We start from the raw sequence: 13124 nt of genomic DNA, 5'->3' as shown, positions 1-13124 counted from the left end.
TAATCCAGTTTAGATTAAAAGACTGATGTGGCGCATCCATGTTGCCTAGATGGTGTGGAAGAGGAGGCACTAATTCCTTCCCCTTATCTTCCCCCTCTCCCCAATGTTTGTTGATGCCTCTCTCCCCTGACCAGCCTTGTTCAAACCTATGCTCCAAATAGAATATCCGAACAGATTATTTCAAATCCTACTACCACAAAATCAAGCAGGCACGAGGCGCAATGATCGCCTCTATTCTCCCCATCCACCAACATGACGGGCCAGAGCTTGCCAGAGTTCACGCAGCTGCAATGAAAACTGATCAATTCTGGCAGTTCATGCTTCAGGGCAAACCGCCTTTCACCCATGAACAGATCATGGTACGACATATCGGGTCCTGGATCGCAGATCCCACAGCACGCATCTTGAAAGCCGTCAATGAGGACGGGGCTATCATTGCATGGGCATGTTGGTTGACAAAGGAGAAACAGCCAAGCCCGGATAAACCAGAGTCCAAGTCTAATTTTTCACCCAATGACAATCCTGACATATCGCCCCCTGCTATAGGCCAGCGGATGCAAATTGATTCTGCGAAATGGCAGGCTGATTCAAGATTAAGGCTGGACGATAAATATATTGTTCTTCAAGCTCTTGCGACGGACCCGCAGTACCAACGCCTGGGAATAGGATCCAAGCTTTTTGAAGAGGGAATTGCGAAAGCTGATGAGTTAAATATGGCTTGTTGGTGTCAGGCATCACCTGCCGGGTCTCAGCTTTATTCCAAAACGGGATTCGAGACGCTGGGGAGCGATGAGTATGATCTTGCGGAATTTGGAAAATATAGGTTTCGGTACATGATTCGCCCGCGTCAACGTGAGAATAAAGATTGATTGGTTGATGCTAGTGTTACTAGTAATTATTTGGTTTAATCCTATTGACGAGAAAAGGGAATGATACAGTCTCAAGGATCAACTTAGTCACGGTGTTCTATAACGTAATTCCCGGGCGGGTCGTACACCCAACCGAGCCGTACACCCCAACCCATTAGAAAAATTTAAATCGATATATATTAGCCAACACATATTAATTTAGCTAAATAACGCGATTTATACATTGATTGATCTTATGGCCAATATTCCCACATCTACTGCACCGAGGCGGAGCCCTTTTGGCTGGCTGACCTGGCTGAATAGGCGTTTCGCCCTGTGCATTCGAATCTACTGGGGTGGCTTCATCTAGCAAATTTAGCTGCGTAGCTAGCTGTAGGCCCTCTTCGACCGTTAGACTAGTATCATAGGGTATCTGCCTATTTGATCGATTGCGTTTTTGGCGTTTTTTCTTATTGGCTGTACGTAAATTTGCGTTTTCCTGTGCTAGTAACGCTGTGTTGTGTAGCGATATATAGTGGCCTTTGATAATTTGATCTAACATAGTCTTCGATGGGCTTGGTGGGCTATTTGACTGTTGTTTTAATAGATCTTTTATCATAGAAGCTTGTTTTTGTAGTTGAATGATAGTTCTCGGCGTTTTTGGTGTAAATTGGCTAGATCTGTTGCTTGGTCGGCTTCCTGGGGGTGTTGGCGTTCGTAGAGAGATATTAAGCTTCGAAAGCACTCTTTCTGGATCAATAGGCACTAGGCTAGTAGTTATAAAGCTATTTTGAATAATAATTGGTTTTTTGAATACTTCTAGCCTTGTACGTTGGTAGTTATCTAAAAAATTAAACTTATTAATATGGTTATAGCCTATACGCGCAAGATCGCTTATAAAGCGATTGTATATGCGTTTAAGTACTGCAAAACATCTAACATTAAGCGGTTGTAATAAATGTGAAGAATGTGTAGGTATATAAAGCGGTATAATGTTGTTTTCTGCATAGATCTGGTCAAATTTAGCCGTAAGATGGCTACTATGGCCATCAAGAATTAACAGCCGAAACCGGCTGTGTGTGTGCGAATTTGTATATGGGATGAATAGATTCTGTAGCCAACGTAGGTTAATTTTATTGGTAGTCTAGCTATTATTTGAGACCTTAAATCGCTAGTCTTTTGGTAGATTATCAAACTAACTAGTGATAGTAACTTTGCCTTTAAAAATCATATATGGCGGTAGCGAATAACCATCTGCGCAAATAGTTTTAATAATAGTGACCCATTTGTGGTTTCCTGGCTGTAATATAGCTCTCCGACTGTAGTATCTAGCCTGTGTGACCACTTTCTGCGCTGAAATAAGACCCATTGCAAATCCTGTTTTATTAAAGTTGTAGATATCCTCTGTCTGTATATCGTTATTGTTAATAATATGTTGTACGGTCGTAAACCACTCTTGTAGCGATTTAGGATCTTTGTTTAATGTACGTTGATAGTTGTAGTGCCTAGAGAAGTGTGATCGAATCTCTTTATGTCGATTTATAAAATTTGATGGCCAATTTTTACTAACTGTAGGTGGAGAGTGGCTACTACGCGCAGCTAGTAGTATATTAGCCATCTCTCGTATAGTAGCTGGTCTAGGCGCTGCTCTACGTGTATCCATAGAAAGTATCCATTTAACAAGTGAATCCTCTTCTAATTTTGTCAATTTATGGCTATTTGGGCGTATATCGACGCGTGATTGTACACCATTGACGCGATCAGCCAGCGTTGTGTGGGGGATTCTGTATAGAGTTGCTGCTGCGCGAACAGAGCTGATACGGCCATTTTTGATATCTTTGATGGCTAATAAGATCCTACCCTCTTTTTCGGCAGAATTCCGAGACGATTGGGCGCGAATTGGTGGCATGGTGGTTGGTTAAAGTTGGTATATCGGTAGGAAGACGTGATTTTTGATGGGGTGTACGGCTCGGTTGGGTGTACGACCCGCCCGGGAATTACGTTATAAGTGTGTTCAGCTGGAGGCTCTCAGTCTATCCGTGGAATATAGTTCTTGTTGATATTATCTTCATCAGTAACAGGACGCATCTCAAAAAGCGTCTGACGCATATACCGCATTTGTTCATCCATCCAATTTGTCAGACCGTCAAAATCAACAGTCTCCTTGCGACAAAAACCAGGCTTCGCCTCGTCAGTTAGAGCGACAGCATCAGTATACCGAGCATTGAGCTTATCAGCCTCATCCTTGAATCGCTCGCCCAGAAGTCGCAAGCGGTAGCTAACCCACTGATAATAAATTTCTGGCAGAAGGGATTTTGTGCGCACGTTCATAAGCGACGAATCATCGACTATAATAGGATCCCGTGGGCGAAACGATGTGACAAGCGTAATGCGCTCAGGCATATTACCAGCTGGAATGGCAATGTGGCTGACGTGACGACCTTGCATGATGACAGCACCTCCCTGCCAGAAGTAAGTATGTGTATATCGCATATTATCATAGTGTATTCGTACCATGGTCGGGGAGCGAACTTTGACGGTGCTTCCATCTCCTTTGGCCATCTCGGTCTCACCGTCAATCATCGAGGTCGTATCGGATAGCATCACAACACAAACAAAGGGATATGAGTCCCTATGCCACGGAACAACAGGCTTGCTTGTTTCTTTTTTGGACTATTTTGCCGCCTGATATTCTAGGGGAGGTCCTGGGGGATCTACAGGTGTATCTTTCACACCATCTAAGCCGTGAGGCCCAAGTTGGATGTTCGTATGAGCGATCTCATGATCGAAGACCGGAACTAGGTCCACGCCAGCGAGGTCCCGGATAATACCAAGGACTTCTAGAGAAGTCCAGAACTGGTATGTGAATGGAGCGTATCGCGGTGCCATGCCGCGTAGCTGGACGGAGCCGGGCCTCGTGGGGAACGAACAGTTCTCTAGGACATTTTTAGAGAAGAGTTCCCGGCGGAAGGCCTTCACACCCTCGTTGGAGAGGAGTTGAAACGGGTCTGTGGATGCTACTTGAGATATGGGAGATGGATCAAGTTTGATATCTTTCATTGTAAGGATTGCCTTTCGTTTCTGGTAGGCCAGATGGACCTTAGGGTTGAAGAGAGGCTGTCGCTGAAGTTAGACATTATTATCATATGATATCAACATTAAATACTTAACATACCGCTGCTGCGGGCATTTTAGTGACAGAAGCTCAAGTGTTCAAGTTGAAGTTGGTACAAACTTGAACACTGCCAGTAGAAAGACAAAGAGTAGTATAGAAAGTTATTGGTGTATATCATATTTATACTAGAAGAATGATATCATTATTCTTTGGATTAAATATGTAGCTGGTAGGTGGAGTCCTGATTCTCATCGGTCCTGGGTAGCTACACCATACCTGGATAATGCTCCTTAAAACCTCTCTTTTAGGATAAAATATCCGCCACAGTGAGCGGGTAGGTAGTAAACCAAGCGAGGATCTCGGATGATCTTAGCCTATTGTGGGGTTCGAGTCGCCCGTGGAAACTCAACATCCGGCGTCAACATAGGGTCGAGCAATCGCACTGCCGGGTGCTGAAGAATCAAAATTCTGGAGCCTGAACTGCCAGCGACGGGTGCTGAATTTAAAAGAGAGAATGTTGGACAGTTTGCATAAGGATATATATATAATATAGATGTGTTATATTCTACAACACAAACTAGGTCTCTGCAGTCCCGAGGTTTCTATAACCATTTCTCAATGTTTAAAGCCCTCGATTAAAGCCCTCGACAAAACGATATCAGGTATAAGCTTGCAGAAGATATACGATAGGAAAAGCTTTGGGGAGTCCTTACCAATGATATTGCGCCAAGAGCGAGGAATCAGCTTTTCGAATAGTTGTTTGAAGATAATACGCTGAACAGCAAGTAGATAGTGGAAATGTATGAGACAAGCCATTCGCCGGAAGGGCTGGTTTGGTAAAGTAGCTCAAACAACTTCTGAAAGGAAAATCAATGAGGAAAGTAAAAAACCATGGCAACGTTATCCGAACAAAACGACCTCGAGAAATGGAGAGCCATCTAATTTGTAACTGCTGTTTACGTATGCTGGGGTTGAAAGGTCCAAGTACTGTGGCAAGTAGATAACCCCTTGAAATATTTTGAACATTGACTGCCATCCATGTTTGTCTTTTTTGATGGGAGTTATTAAGTTGGTCTTTCTCGTGGGCGGTATTTGTAGGCAGTGGCCGGCGTTCAGCTCGGTTGTTAAGCGCCACGGCTCTGTCAAGTCGAGTGCGGAGGGTGGGGGGCTGGAGATGTGATGTGTTTGCCCAAGCTACCCAATAGCGGATGGGTCCGGACAGTAGAAAATAGTGATAAAAACGGCTGTACGATCTCCCTTCATCTCCTTATATTGTTTTTACGAGTACTAAGATGCTTCCTAATACGCATTCCCGAGAGCTTAACCGAAATGTCATTTCAATTTGTTGCTAGATGCGCCACACTGTTCATATAACTCCCAACGAAGCCACAACCAGTCCCTCCTTCCTGCTTTACCCCAATTCAATCCCCGCTGCATCTCTCAATCCCTCTTCTTTCTGCTCAGTCCAATTGGATCCTTTTTGAAGATCTCTAGACACTTTCCTCGGTCTTTGAAACATCCAAACGGCGAAACAAAATCCACAGCAAAAAGGTCGCACCACCCAAAAGTCCCGTAAGAATCGCATACATAGTAACAAGGTAAGGATCTTCAGTCAAAGGTGTAAAAGCCAAAGCAAGACAAGATCCAATACCACCCATAGAAAGCCAGATGGCTTGAACAAGTGTCTTCATACTGTCTGGGGCATTGTTATACGCGTACTCAGTTCCTGTCGTCAGACAAAACACCTCCGCCAAAGCCCCAATGAAATATATTGGCAGCTGGAGGAACACTGATATCTGGTTTGGTATGGTGCCATCATCGGAAGCGCTACATGTGAGGGGGTATTTATAGCACGGTCCCGCCTCATAAATGAGCTTTTGAACGATAGTGATGTAAACCATTGAGACGGTGAGGCAGATGAATCCGACTACCATACGCGCGATAGGACCGAATGTGATGCGCTTTTTCGTCAAGTATGGGTATAGACCTTTCTGGATAGCGGGTGCGACGATGATTCCAGATATGGGACCGGCTATTTTCATCATGTCATTTGGAATGCCGTAAGTGACCATCTGTCCAGCTTGGGAGATAAGATTGTTGAATGTCTGGTTGTAGCAAAGCCAGTGGATAGGGAAGAGGAGTCTATGGGTTTGATTAGATGATGATCGAAAAGATCAAAAACGGCAATAGAATCGACTTACAATACACGGCATGTCAATAGACTGCGCTTGATATCTTCAATGAAAGACTCTTCCCATGGGACCTGTCGGCCACGTTGGATCTGAGCCTCGGGTTTGGCGGAATCCATTTTGAACCCTCCCGCAATTCCAAGTCTGAGTGCTGACGCGACCTGCGGCATGATGTTACTTGTCGGTGGTGCTCGAACTATAGAACTTGTATTAGTATCGCTAGGAATTATCCATTCGTCGTGGCAGATAAAAACCCACAAAAATGTTTGGCACTGACGAAAATCGGGATCAATGCCAGCCACATAGCACAGCATGGAATTAGATAGGCGAGCCAAAAGTCAACATATCGCTCGAGCAAAGGAGTCATGTCGGCCGCGAAGCAAATTATATTCACACCCCTAAAAGTTGCGTTAGCCCAAGCATAGAGATGAGACAGAGTAGTAGCACTCACCAGTAGAATACATTGTAGATATAGGTAATAGTCAGTTCTCGACTGACAACAACCTTTTGCCCATCACTTTTGATCTTGATCCGGAACTCGGTGGCTGTGTATTGGTCCGCTAAGAATGGTAAGCTAATGATACATAAAATCCGATTGCTTGGTACTCACCAAGAAATGGAACCACAGAGGTTTTGAATCCCCCCGATCCCACAGCCAGCAAGATACAGGCGACGATGACTCCAGCGAGAGCAGCCCCCTCCCGAATCGCAATAGGTAACGAAGTCGCAAATAGAATTGTCGCGCCGATAGCCTCGATACTGTAATACATGTTAGCCTTTTAATTGATCAAAAGGAACAAAGTTATAGGGAAAAGAAAATAGATGCCACAGTACATAGCCGAGTAGATCATTGTCTTGTAGCGACCGAGCCACGAGTCAGCAAGAACAGCAGCAGGAACAGGTGTAATGTAGGATCCTATCATCAGCGCGTTCACAATATTGGTTGCAGCCGCCTGTCCCAGTCCCAGCGCACCAGGAAGCCCTCCACCGGGCGCATTTTGCAAGTAGTTCTCTATTCAACAGTCAATTATGAATCTCAGTCAGACATCAAGGATGGAAAGTGTACTCACGAAGTGGAGCCGTAGCACCATACCAGACAAATCGCTCCAGAATACCTGCAAGGGCAGCTACCCAAAGCAATACAGGAATGTCGTCGACGACGTGAAGCAGATCCCGTATTTCGTCTGGGGTGGCAATCGGTCGATCATCTGTATCAGAAAGATTTGCCTGACCAATGGCATTTTGGGATATTTGGACTTTGTCTTGATGGTTCTCAATAAGGCTCAGATCCTGGTCTATTTTTGCCAAAGAAGAAGAGGCATCGTTATCAGTATTGTGGCCCGTATTAGAACCCGGAGACAGTGGAACCAACCTGGAATGCTGATGAGGTTCTGCGGGATCTACTGCAGAACCATTCATACTGGGTGTAGGACCCGACATTGTCAAATGGATTTAAGAGGGAAAGCTTGGAAGATTTATCTTCGAATTTGGTGGTGGGATGGGAAAAGTCCAGTGACTGGTAAGGGGGATAGACTGCGTGGCTAGTGCAGAGGGGGCATACAAAGGAGGAAATGGAATATATTAGTGAGGAAAAGCTAGGGCTTTTATAAATTGAGCGCACCCAAATCCTTCATTATCTGGACCTATAGGATTCAGTCCTTCCAGATCAGGCTACGCTAGTGAACTAAAACGGGTTTACGTTTGTTTGTGCTGTATGCCAGTCCCCTAACTTTACATTTGGAGAGGGGGTTCTTTTCAAATTATAATATCTGAGTATTTAGGATGTCAAAGTGTCAAAAATATCAAGCAAACTGTTCGCAAGTCATATTTCCCAGTGGGAAATGAAGTAAATGCGAATGAATGGCTAATGTAACATTGTTATCTTGGACCCCAATCACGGAATGCTATTGATCAGGAGCGGTGTGGGGAAACCGGAGATCCCGGAGATCAGTTGATCTTGAATGATCTAGATTTCAAAATAGAGAACGAGAACATTGAATTTACTCTCATATCGAATATGTTCGCGAATCTATGGTTATCTTCTGTAGGTACGAAGAAAAGTGCAGACTTGAAGAGTAAGGAACCATTGAAGCCCTTTATTCTTTTGTTTGCGAATATCTGAATATTACTAGTGCACAGGAGTCAGTTTTAGAATGTTATTCGTGCAGATGATTGCCAAGTCTTAATCTTTGAATTATATAGAATCAAAATTTCTATTTGATGCATGTTATGGCCAGGCACCGACCCGTGGACCTCATATAGGCTTCTTTCCAACTACATCATCTCCCACCTAAGCATACCTGTTCTCGATTATTCAGATGTTTCAAGTTGCTGCCTCACCTTATCTACATTGTCACAAGCAAAGAAGTTAATTCTTCAAATTCTCTCATCACTCTCTTGCTCTTCCAACTTCTATTTCCCTTCCTCCTATCCATCACTCAAACCCATTATTCTCTCTCACTACCTTTATCTTCGATCCATAGCACATCCAATCTACACCACAACTGAAAGTTCACTCTCTATCATGGAAAACCAACCCCCCAACAAAACCACAATCTCGGGAGATCTCCCGGTCCGCTCAGCCCGTCGCACTCGCCAACATGATTGCCTTATGACACCAAAAGAGCAAGCTCAGCGCGAGGCCAAAAAAGTTTCCATTGAAGATGAGGCCAACAACGGACCCTGGCCCAAGCCCAAAACTGGCAAAAAGGGTACCGAGCTGGATGAAGAGGTATCAGTGGTCATGGGTCCGGATTTGGCAATGCAGTCCAAGAATAAGAAGACTAAGCGGCCGAAAAGCAAGCGTGGACTCGTGAGTGACATGAAGTACTGTGCTTCAGTTACTCGAGTTGAGCTAACTCTTTTCGTTACATCAGGGAAAACCCACAGGCTTTGAGGAATGGAGTGCAGAAGGTCCAATGACGCCAGAAGAACATGAGGAAGACCTTGCTCTTTATGACCCGTGAGTTCCTTACTGAATGTGCCTCGCGCATCGAAGAATCCAAGAGTCCTAATACAGTATTTCCTCTAGCTCCAAACCTTTCATACGGTAAATATTGCGACGTTCCCTTTGAGGCATATATCTAACCACTCTCGTGCAGTCGAATAGAGGACGCTCTCATGCGCTTCCAGAGAAAACGCCGAATGGAATCTTTGCGCACTAGCATTTTTCACAAATTCTTGCAATACGGGGGCATTTCTGTTGGTCCTAACTTTGGAACCGGTGTCCCCGCACGTCAACTGAAAGAGATGACCAAAGAGGAAATCATGCAGGCTCGCAACCAGACATTGATTGAGAAAGAGCGCGAAATTTTAGAAGTCAGCTTCACCCAAGTAATACGGGGATTTCTGTAAGAAACAATTTCCCATCTTTATCGGGAGACACTAACACACATTTGCTGCAGAGGATCTTTCTACATGACATACTTCCACCCAGACTCTGAAGCGACAATCAAATTCACCACAAGCACGATCCAAAACTTCTACACGTATCTTCTGTACCATCAAGTGTGCCCAGAGTACACGGAGGATATTCTCAACGCCAGAAAGACATGCGACCTTGCCAACGAGGAGCTTTGGAAGAATATGCAGCTGATCTGCGATGGCCCGGGATCTTTCAATAAATCTTGTTCAATGCTTTTTGGTGGCCAGTACTATGAAAGCCGTGATGAATGGTCTACAAATACATTCAATGATGGAGGTAATGGCTTGACTCGCGAACTTGCCCAGAAGACCGTGAGACATGCTATTGCTGGAGCCGGATCATACGAGGTGGCTTCACGCTTCTTAGAGCTCGTTAAGAAAGATGACTTGGAAGCGAAAAGAGTTTCTGATATCGATGGGTTTGAGATCATTTCGAAATCTGACCCTGACGATAACTGTCGCGACTTCTATCAGCAACTGGCAAAAGATCTAACTCCGGTCGGCATAGTCAAAGCCAAGTCATTCATTGATCCTGCCAAACCGAAGGTGGATTTGAGTCCCAAGGAGCGGTGGGAGTGGGATCATGGCAAGAAGCCTAGCTATGAATTTACGTTTTTCATCGAGATGAGCCTTTTGCCTCTGTTTTATCCCGGGTCGAAGGTTTTGTGCGGCGTCTGGGAACTGAATTGCGGAGTTTTCTTTTTTGATTCAACCTATTCTGTCTATCCGACATTCTACAATGTCATTGCGAATGATATGATGTTGACCTGGAAGCGACCAAGAGATGTGACTAAAGATGATGAGTCAACTCAGAAAGTGCTGTCTCGAATTGAAGACTCAGTTAAAGAGGCCTTGCAGGCAACTAGCCATGGGGTGGATAAAGACAAGGATTCGAAGGATAGCGATGAAAATGAGGTCGAGAGGGATGGAGATGGAGATGGAGAGGGAGAGGGAGCAGACAGTCCGTGTGAAATCGACTGAGGATCTTATCTTTTTGCTTTCTTACATCTTCGAGCTGGGATATCTTTAGTATTCTTCCGTTTTCGCCGTTCAAGAAAGCTAAAGAGTTCATGTTGGTACAAGGTAAGGTTTTCGATATCTGAGATGGTCATAGCACTTATTCATTCATGAATTATCAAATTGATTCTATTTGAGCATGCACATTTAAGGCTTAATGAGAGGCTTGCCCATAGTCTTGCGACCTTCCAGATCCTAGTTTCATAAGAAGTCAGTACATGTATATCAACCCACACGCAGTAACCGTGAATCCAAACTTACAACGTGAACCTGAGCAATCTCCTCCATAGGATAAACCTTATGAATCTTCACCTTAAGCTCTCCAGACTGCAAGCGACTGAAAAGCTCATTGGTATAGTACTCAAACTCCTCACGAGTCTCAATATACCCAAAGAGAGTAGGACGAGCAATCTTAACACACTTGGGAGAAAGTTTCCTGTCCAACCTGGTAAGCTTCACTATTCAAAATTTTAACCGGGGAGCGTAAGCACGGGCACACATACGGCAGAGGAATCGGAGGAACGGGTCCACTGGCATTGCCGAACCAAATAATCGTTCCCTTGCGCTTCACAGCCTCCAAGCTTCCTTCCCAGGTATCCTTGCCGACGGAATCGTACACAACGTCAACGCCACGGCCACCCGTCGCCTCCTTCACCAACTTAACCCAGTCCTTACCCTCTTCGCTACGGTAATCAATAACCACGTCAGCACCAAGGCTCTTAACCAACGCACACTTCTCCGCGCCACCAGCAGTACCAATAACATTGGCACCTATCGACTTAAGGATCTGAGTCATGAGGAACCCCGCACCACCTGCAGCAGCATGCAGAAGGACCCAATCACCCTTCTGCACGGCATAGGTCTCCTTAACGAATGACAAAACTGTCAATCCACTAAGGAAAGAAGCCATAACGTCCTCGTCGCTAATTCCCTCGGGAATCTTAACAGTCTTATCCGCAGGAACAGCAGTGTACTCAGCATATCCCCCGTTCCCCATCCAGGCAACACGGTCCCCAACCTTGAAACCGGAGGTACTAGGTCCGACAGAGACAATTGTGCCGGCTCCCTCGCGGCCCAGCACCTCCGGCTTGGGAGAGGCATACAGACCTGTACGGAAGTATGTGTCGATGAAATTCACGCCGGAGATGTTATTGCGAACTAGCAATTGACCTTCTTGTGGTGTTGGTACGGGGTGGGAAGTTCGGTACTGCAAGACCTCTGGGCCGCCGGTTTGTTCGACCACGACGGCCTTCATGGTGGTGGGGACGGACATTGCGCGGGATGGGATGAATGCGAATGGACTTTGGATTGGGCGGATTGGTAATTGGGTACGAAGTGCAGCGAGACGAAGACCAGCTCTGCGAAGTGTTGGAATTGGAAGAGACATGGAAGAAGGGAGAAAAGTTATTTGGGGTGGGGAGATCAATTAGAATAATATATAATCGATTGCATCAACAGCTTGATTTGTCATCGTCTCCCCGCACTTTCCGCTGTCTGAACCAGAGTATGACAGTTATGCACGGGGGGAAGATAAGACGAGTACAATGCAAAGTGAATTGTTGTTTATTTCTTATTGGGATAACTGAAGATTATTTGTTGCAATATTGGTCTTGTCGCAAAAAGAGATGTATTTCACAGTTAGCTGGCTTTTTACTGTGTAGTATATCCAAGTTCAACACTACTCTCTACAGTTACAGCTAGATGGCTCAATCAACTTGAGAATGTAGTCCTGGAGTAGCCATCAATGAATGCCTTTGTTTGTGCCGAAGTGCTCCACCCACCGAATCCTTCCTAGCGGCGGGATGATGGGCACCATTTCGTCATGTTCAATTCGGCTCCGCGCAATGCCGGATCAACTCCGAGGACATGAGGAAGTTAAATGTTGGATTCCAACTTCAAGTTCCCACGGCCTCATGGCGGCAAGCAAAACATCATCCATATAGTATATATAATATATTGATGGCCTATTATCCCCGGGACTCAATCAGAATGGGCGTAGAACCTCCAGTCATCCTAGCCCCCCATGACATTTTTAAACAAGGAGTTTATCACGCGCAGAGAAGTTAGAAAGATGGAACTTCCAAGGTTTCTACATTTCCCCCCAAGAAGAATGGGTCTTGTTAGATCAGACGCCTGGAGTTAGGATCTAAAACTTGAACCCTTCCACACAGCTCCACAGGATGGTCACTCAAGCCCAAAAGTGCAGGGGACACGTTGGGACAGCTCCCCGACCTCATGTCGGGTACTTGCGGCATGATCCATGCAGCTAATGTTGGTTGGTCCACAGAGGAGCCGAATCTCCTGTCGATATCAGCGGGCATTGGTGCTTACGCCTTGCATGCCTTACTATGCGGCAATCGACACATACCCGGGAGGCCCACAGCTTAGCCTCTGATCGCCCATGCGACTCGACGGATTCACACCCAAAGTATCATGGGGAAGGTAGTTTCCATCCAGTTTGATATAAAAATATTTTCAAACACGAAATAATCTATTCTCGTCGTTCCTGGAGGTTTCAGGCTCCAGTCTAAA

The 13124-nt window shown here is 45.3% G+C and overlaps 5 protein-coding genes across 5 annotated transcripts; 2 read left to right on the top strand and 3 right to left on the bottom strand.

The window, feature by feature from the left end:
- Positions 1-221: 221 nt before the first annotated feature.
- N7478_004723 (GNAT family N-acetyltransferase) lies at positions 222-869 on the top strand (the record flags this gene model as incomplete). The annotated part of the gene is made up of 1 exon (XM_056920937.1): positions 222-869. One exon carries the CDS (start codon positions 222-224, stop codon positions 867-869), a length of 648 nt encoding a protein of 215 aa, XP_056778974.1.
- Positions 870-2876: 2007 nt separating this feature from the next.
- Positions 2877-4038, bottom strand: N7478_004722 (uncharacterized protein; the record flags this gene model as incomplete). Its single annotated transcript, XM_056920936.1, has 4 exons — positions 2877-3311; positions 3363-3521; positions 3567-3965; positions 4024-4038. 4 exons carry the CDS (start codon positions 4036-4038, stop codon positions 2877-2879), a joined length of 1008 nt encoding a protein of 335 aa, XP_056778973.1.
- Positions 4039-5453: 1415 nt separating this feature from the next.
- Positions 5454-7592, bottom strand: N7478_004721 (POT family-domain-containing protein; the record flags this gene model as incomplete). Its single annotated transcript, XM_056920935.1, has 7 exons — positions 5454-6105; positions 6165-6348; positions 6411-6550; positions 6604-6712; positions 6763-6911; positions 6987-7164; positions 7223-7592. The coding sequence occupies 7 exons, from the start codon at positions 7590-7592 to the stop codon at positions 5454-5456; spliced, it is 1782 nt and encodes a 593-aa protein (XP_056778972.1).
- Positions 7593-8676: 1084 nt separating this feature from the next.
- Positions 8677-10556, top strand: N7478_004720 (uncharacterized protein; the record flags this gene model as incomplete). Its single annotated transcript, XM_056920934.1, has 4 exons — positions 8677-8964; positions 9029-9114; positions 9254-9502; positions 9557-10556. 4 exons carry the CDS (start codon positions 8677-8679, stop codon positions 10554-10556), a joined length of 1623 nt encoding a protein of 540 aa, XP_056778971.1.
- A 183-nt stretch (positions 10557-10739) lies between these two features.
- N7478_004719 (quinone oxidoreductase family protein) lies at positions 10740-11979 on the bottom strand (the record flags this gene model as incomplete). The annotated part of the gene is made up of 3 exons (XM_056920933.1): positions 10740-10787; positions 10854-11037; positions 11096-11979. The coding sequence occupies 3 exons, from the start codon at positions 11977-11979 to the stop codon at positions 10740-10742; spliced, it is 1116 nt and encodes a 371-aa protein (XP_056778970.1).
- Between the last annotated feature and the right edge of the window lie 1145 nt (positions 11980-13124).

This window comes from Penicillium angulare (assembly GCF_028827245.1).
Source record: "Penicillium angulare strain IBT 27051 chromosome Unknown utg000004l_segment0_segment0, whole genome shotgun sequence".
Lineage (NCBI taxonomy): Eukaryota > Fungi > Ascomycota > Eurotiomycetes > Eurotiales > Aspergillaceae > Penicillium > Penicillium angulare.
This window is presented reverse-complemented; position numbering and strand designations above follow the sequence as displayed.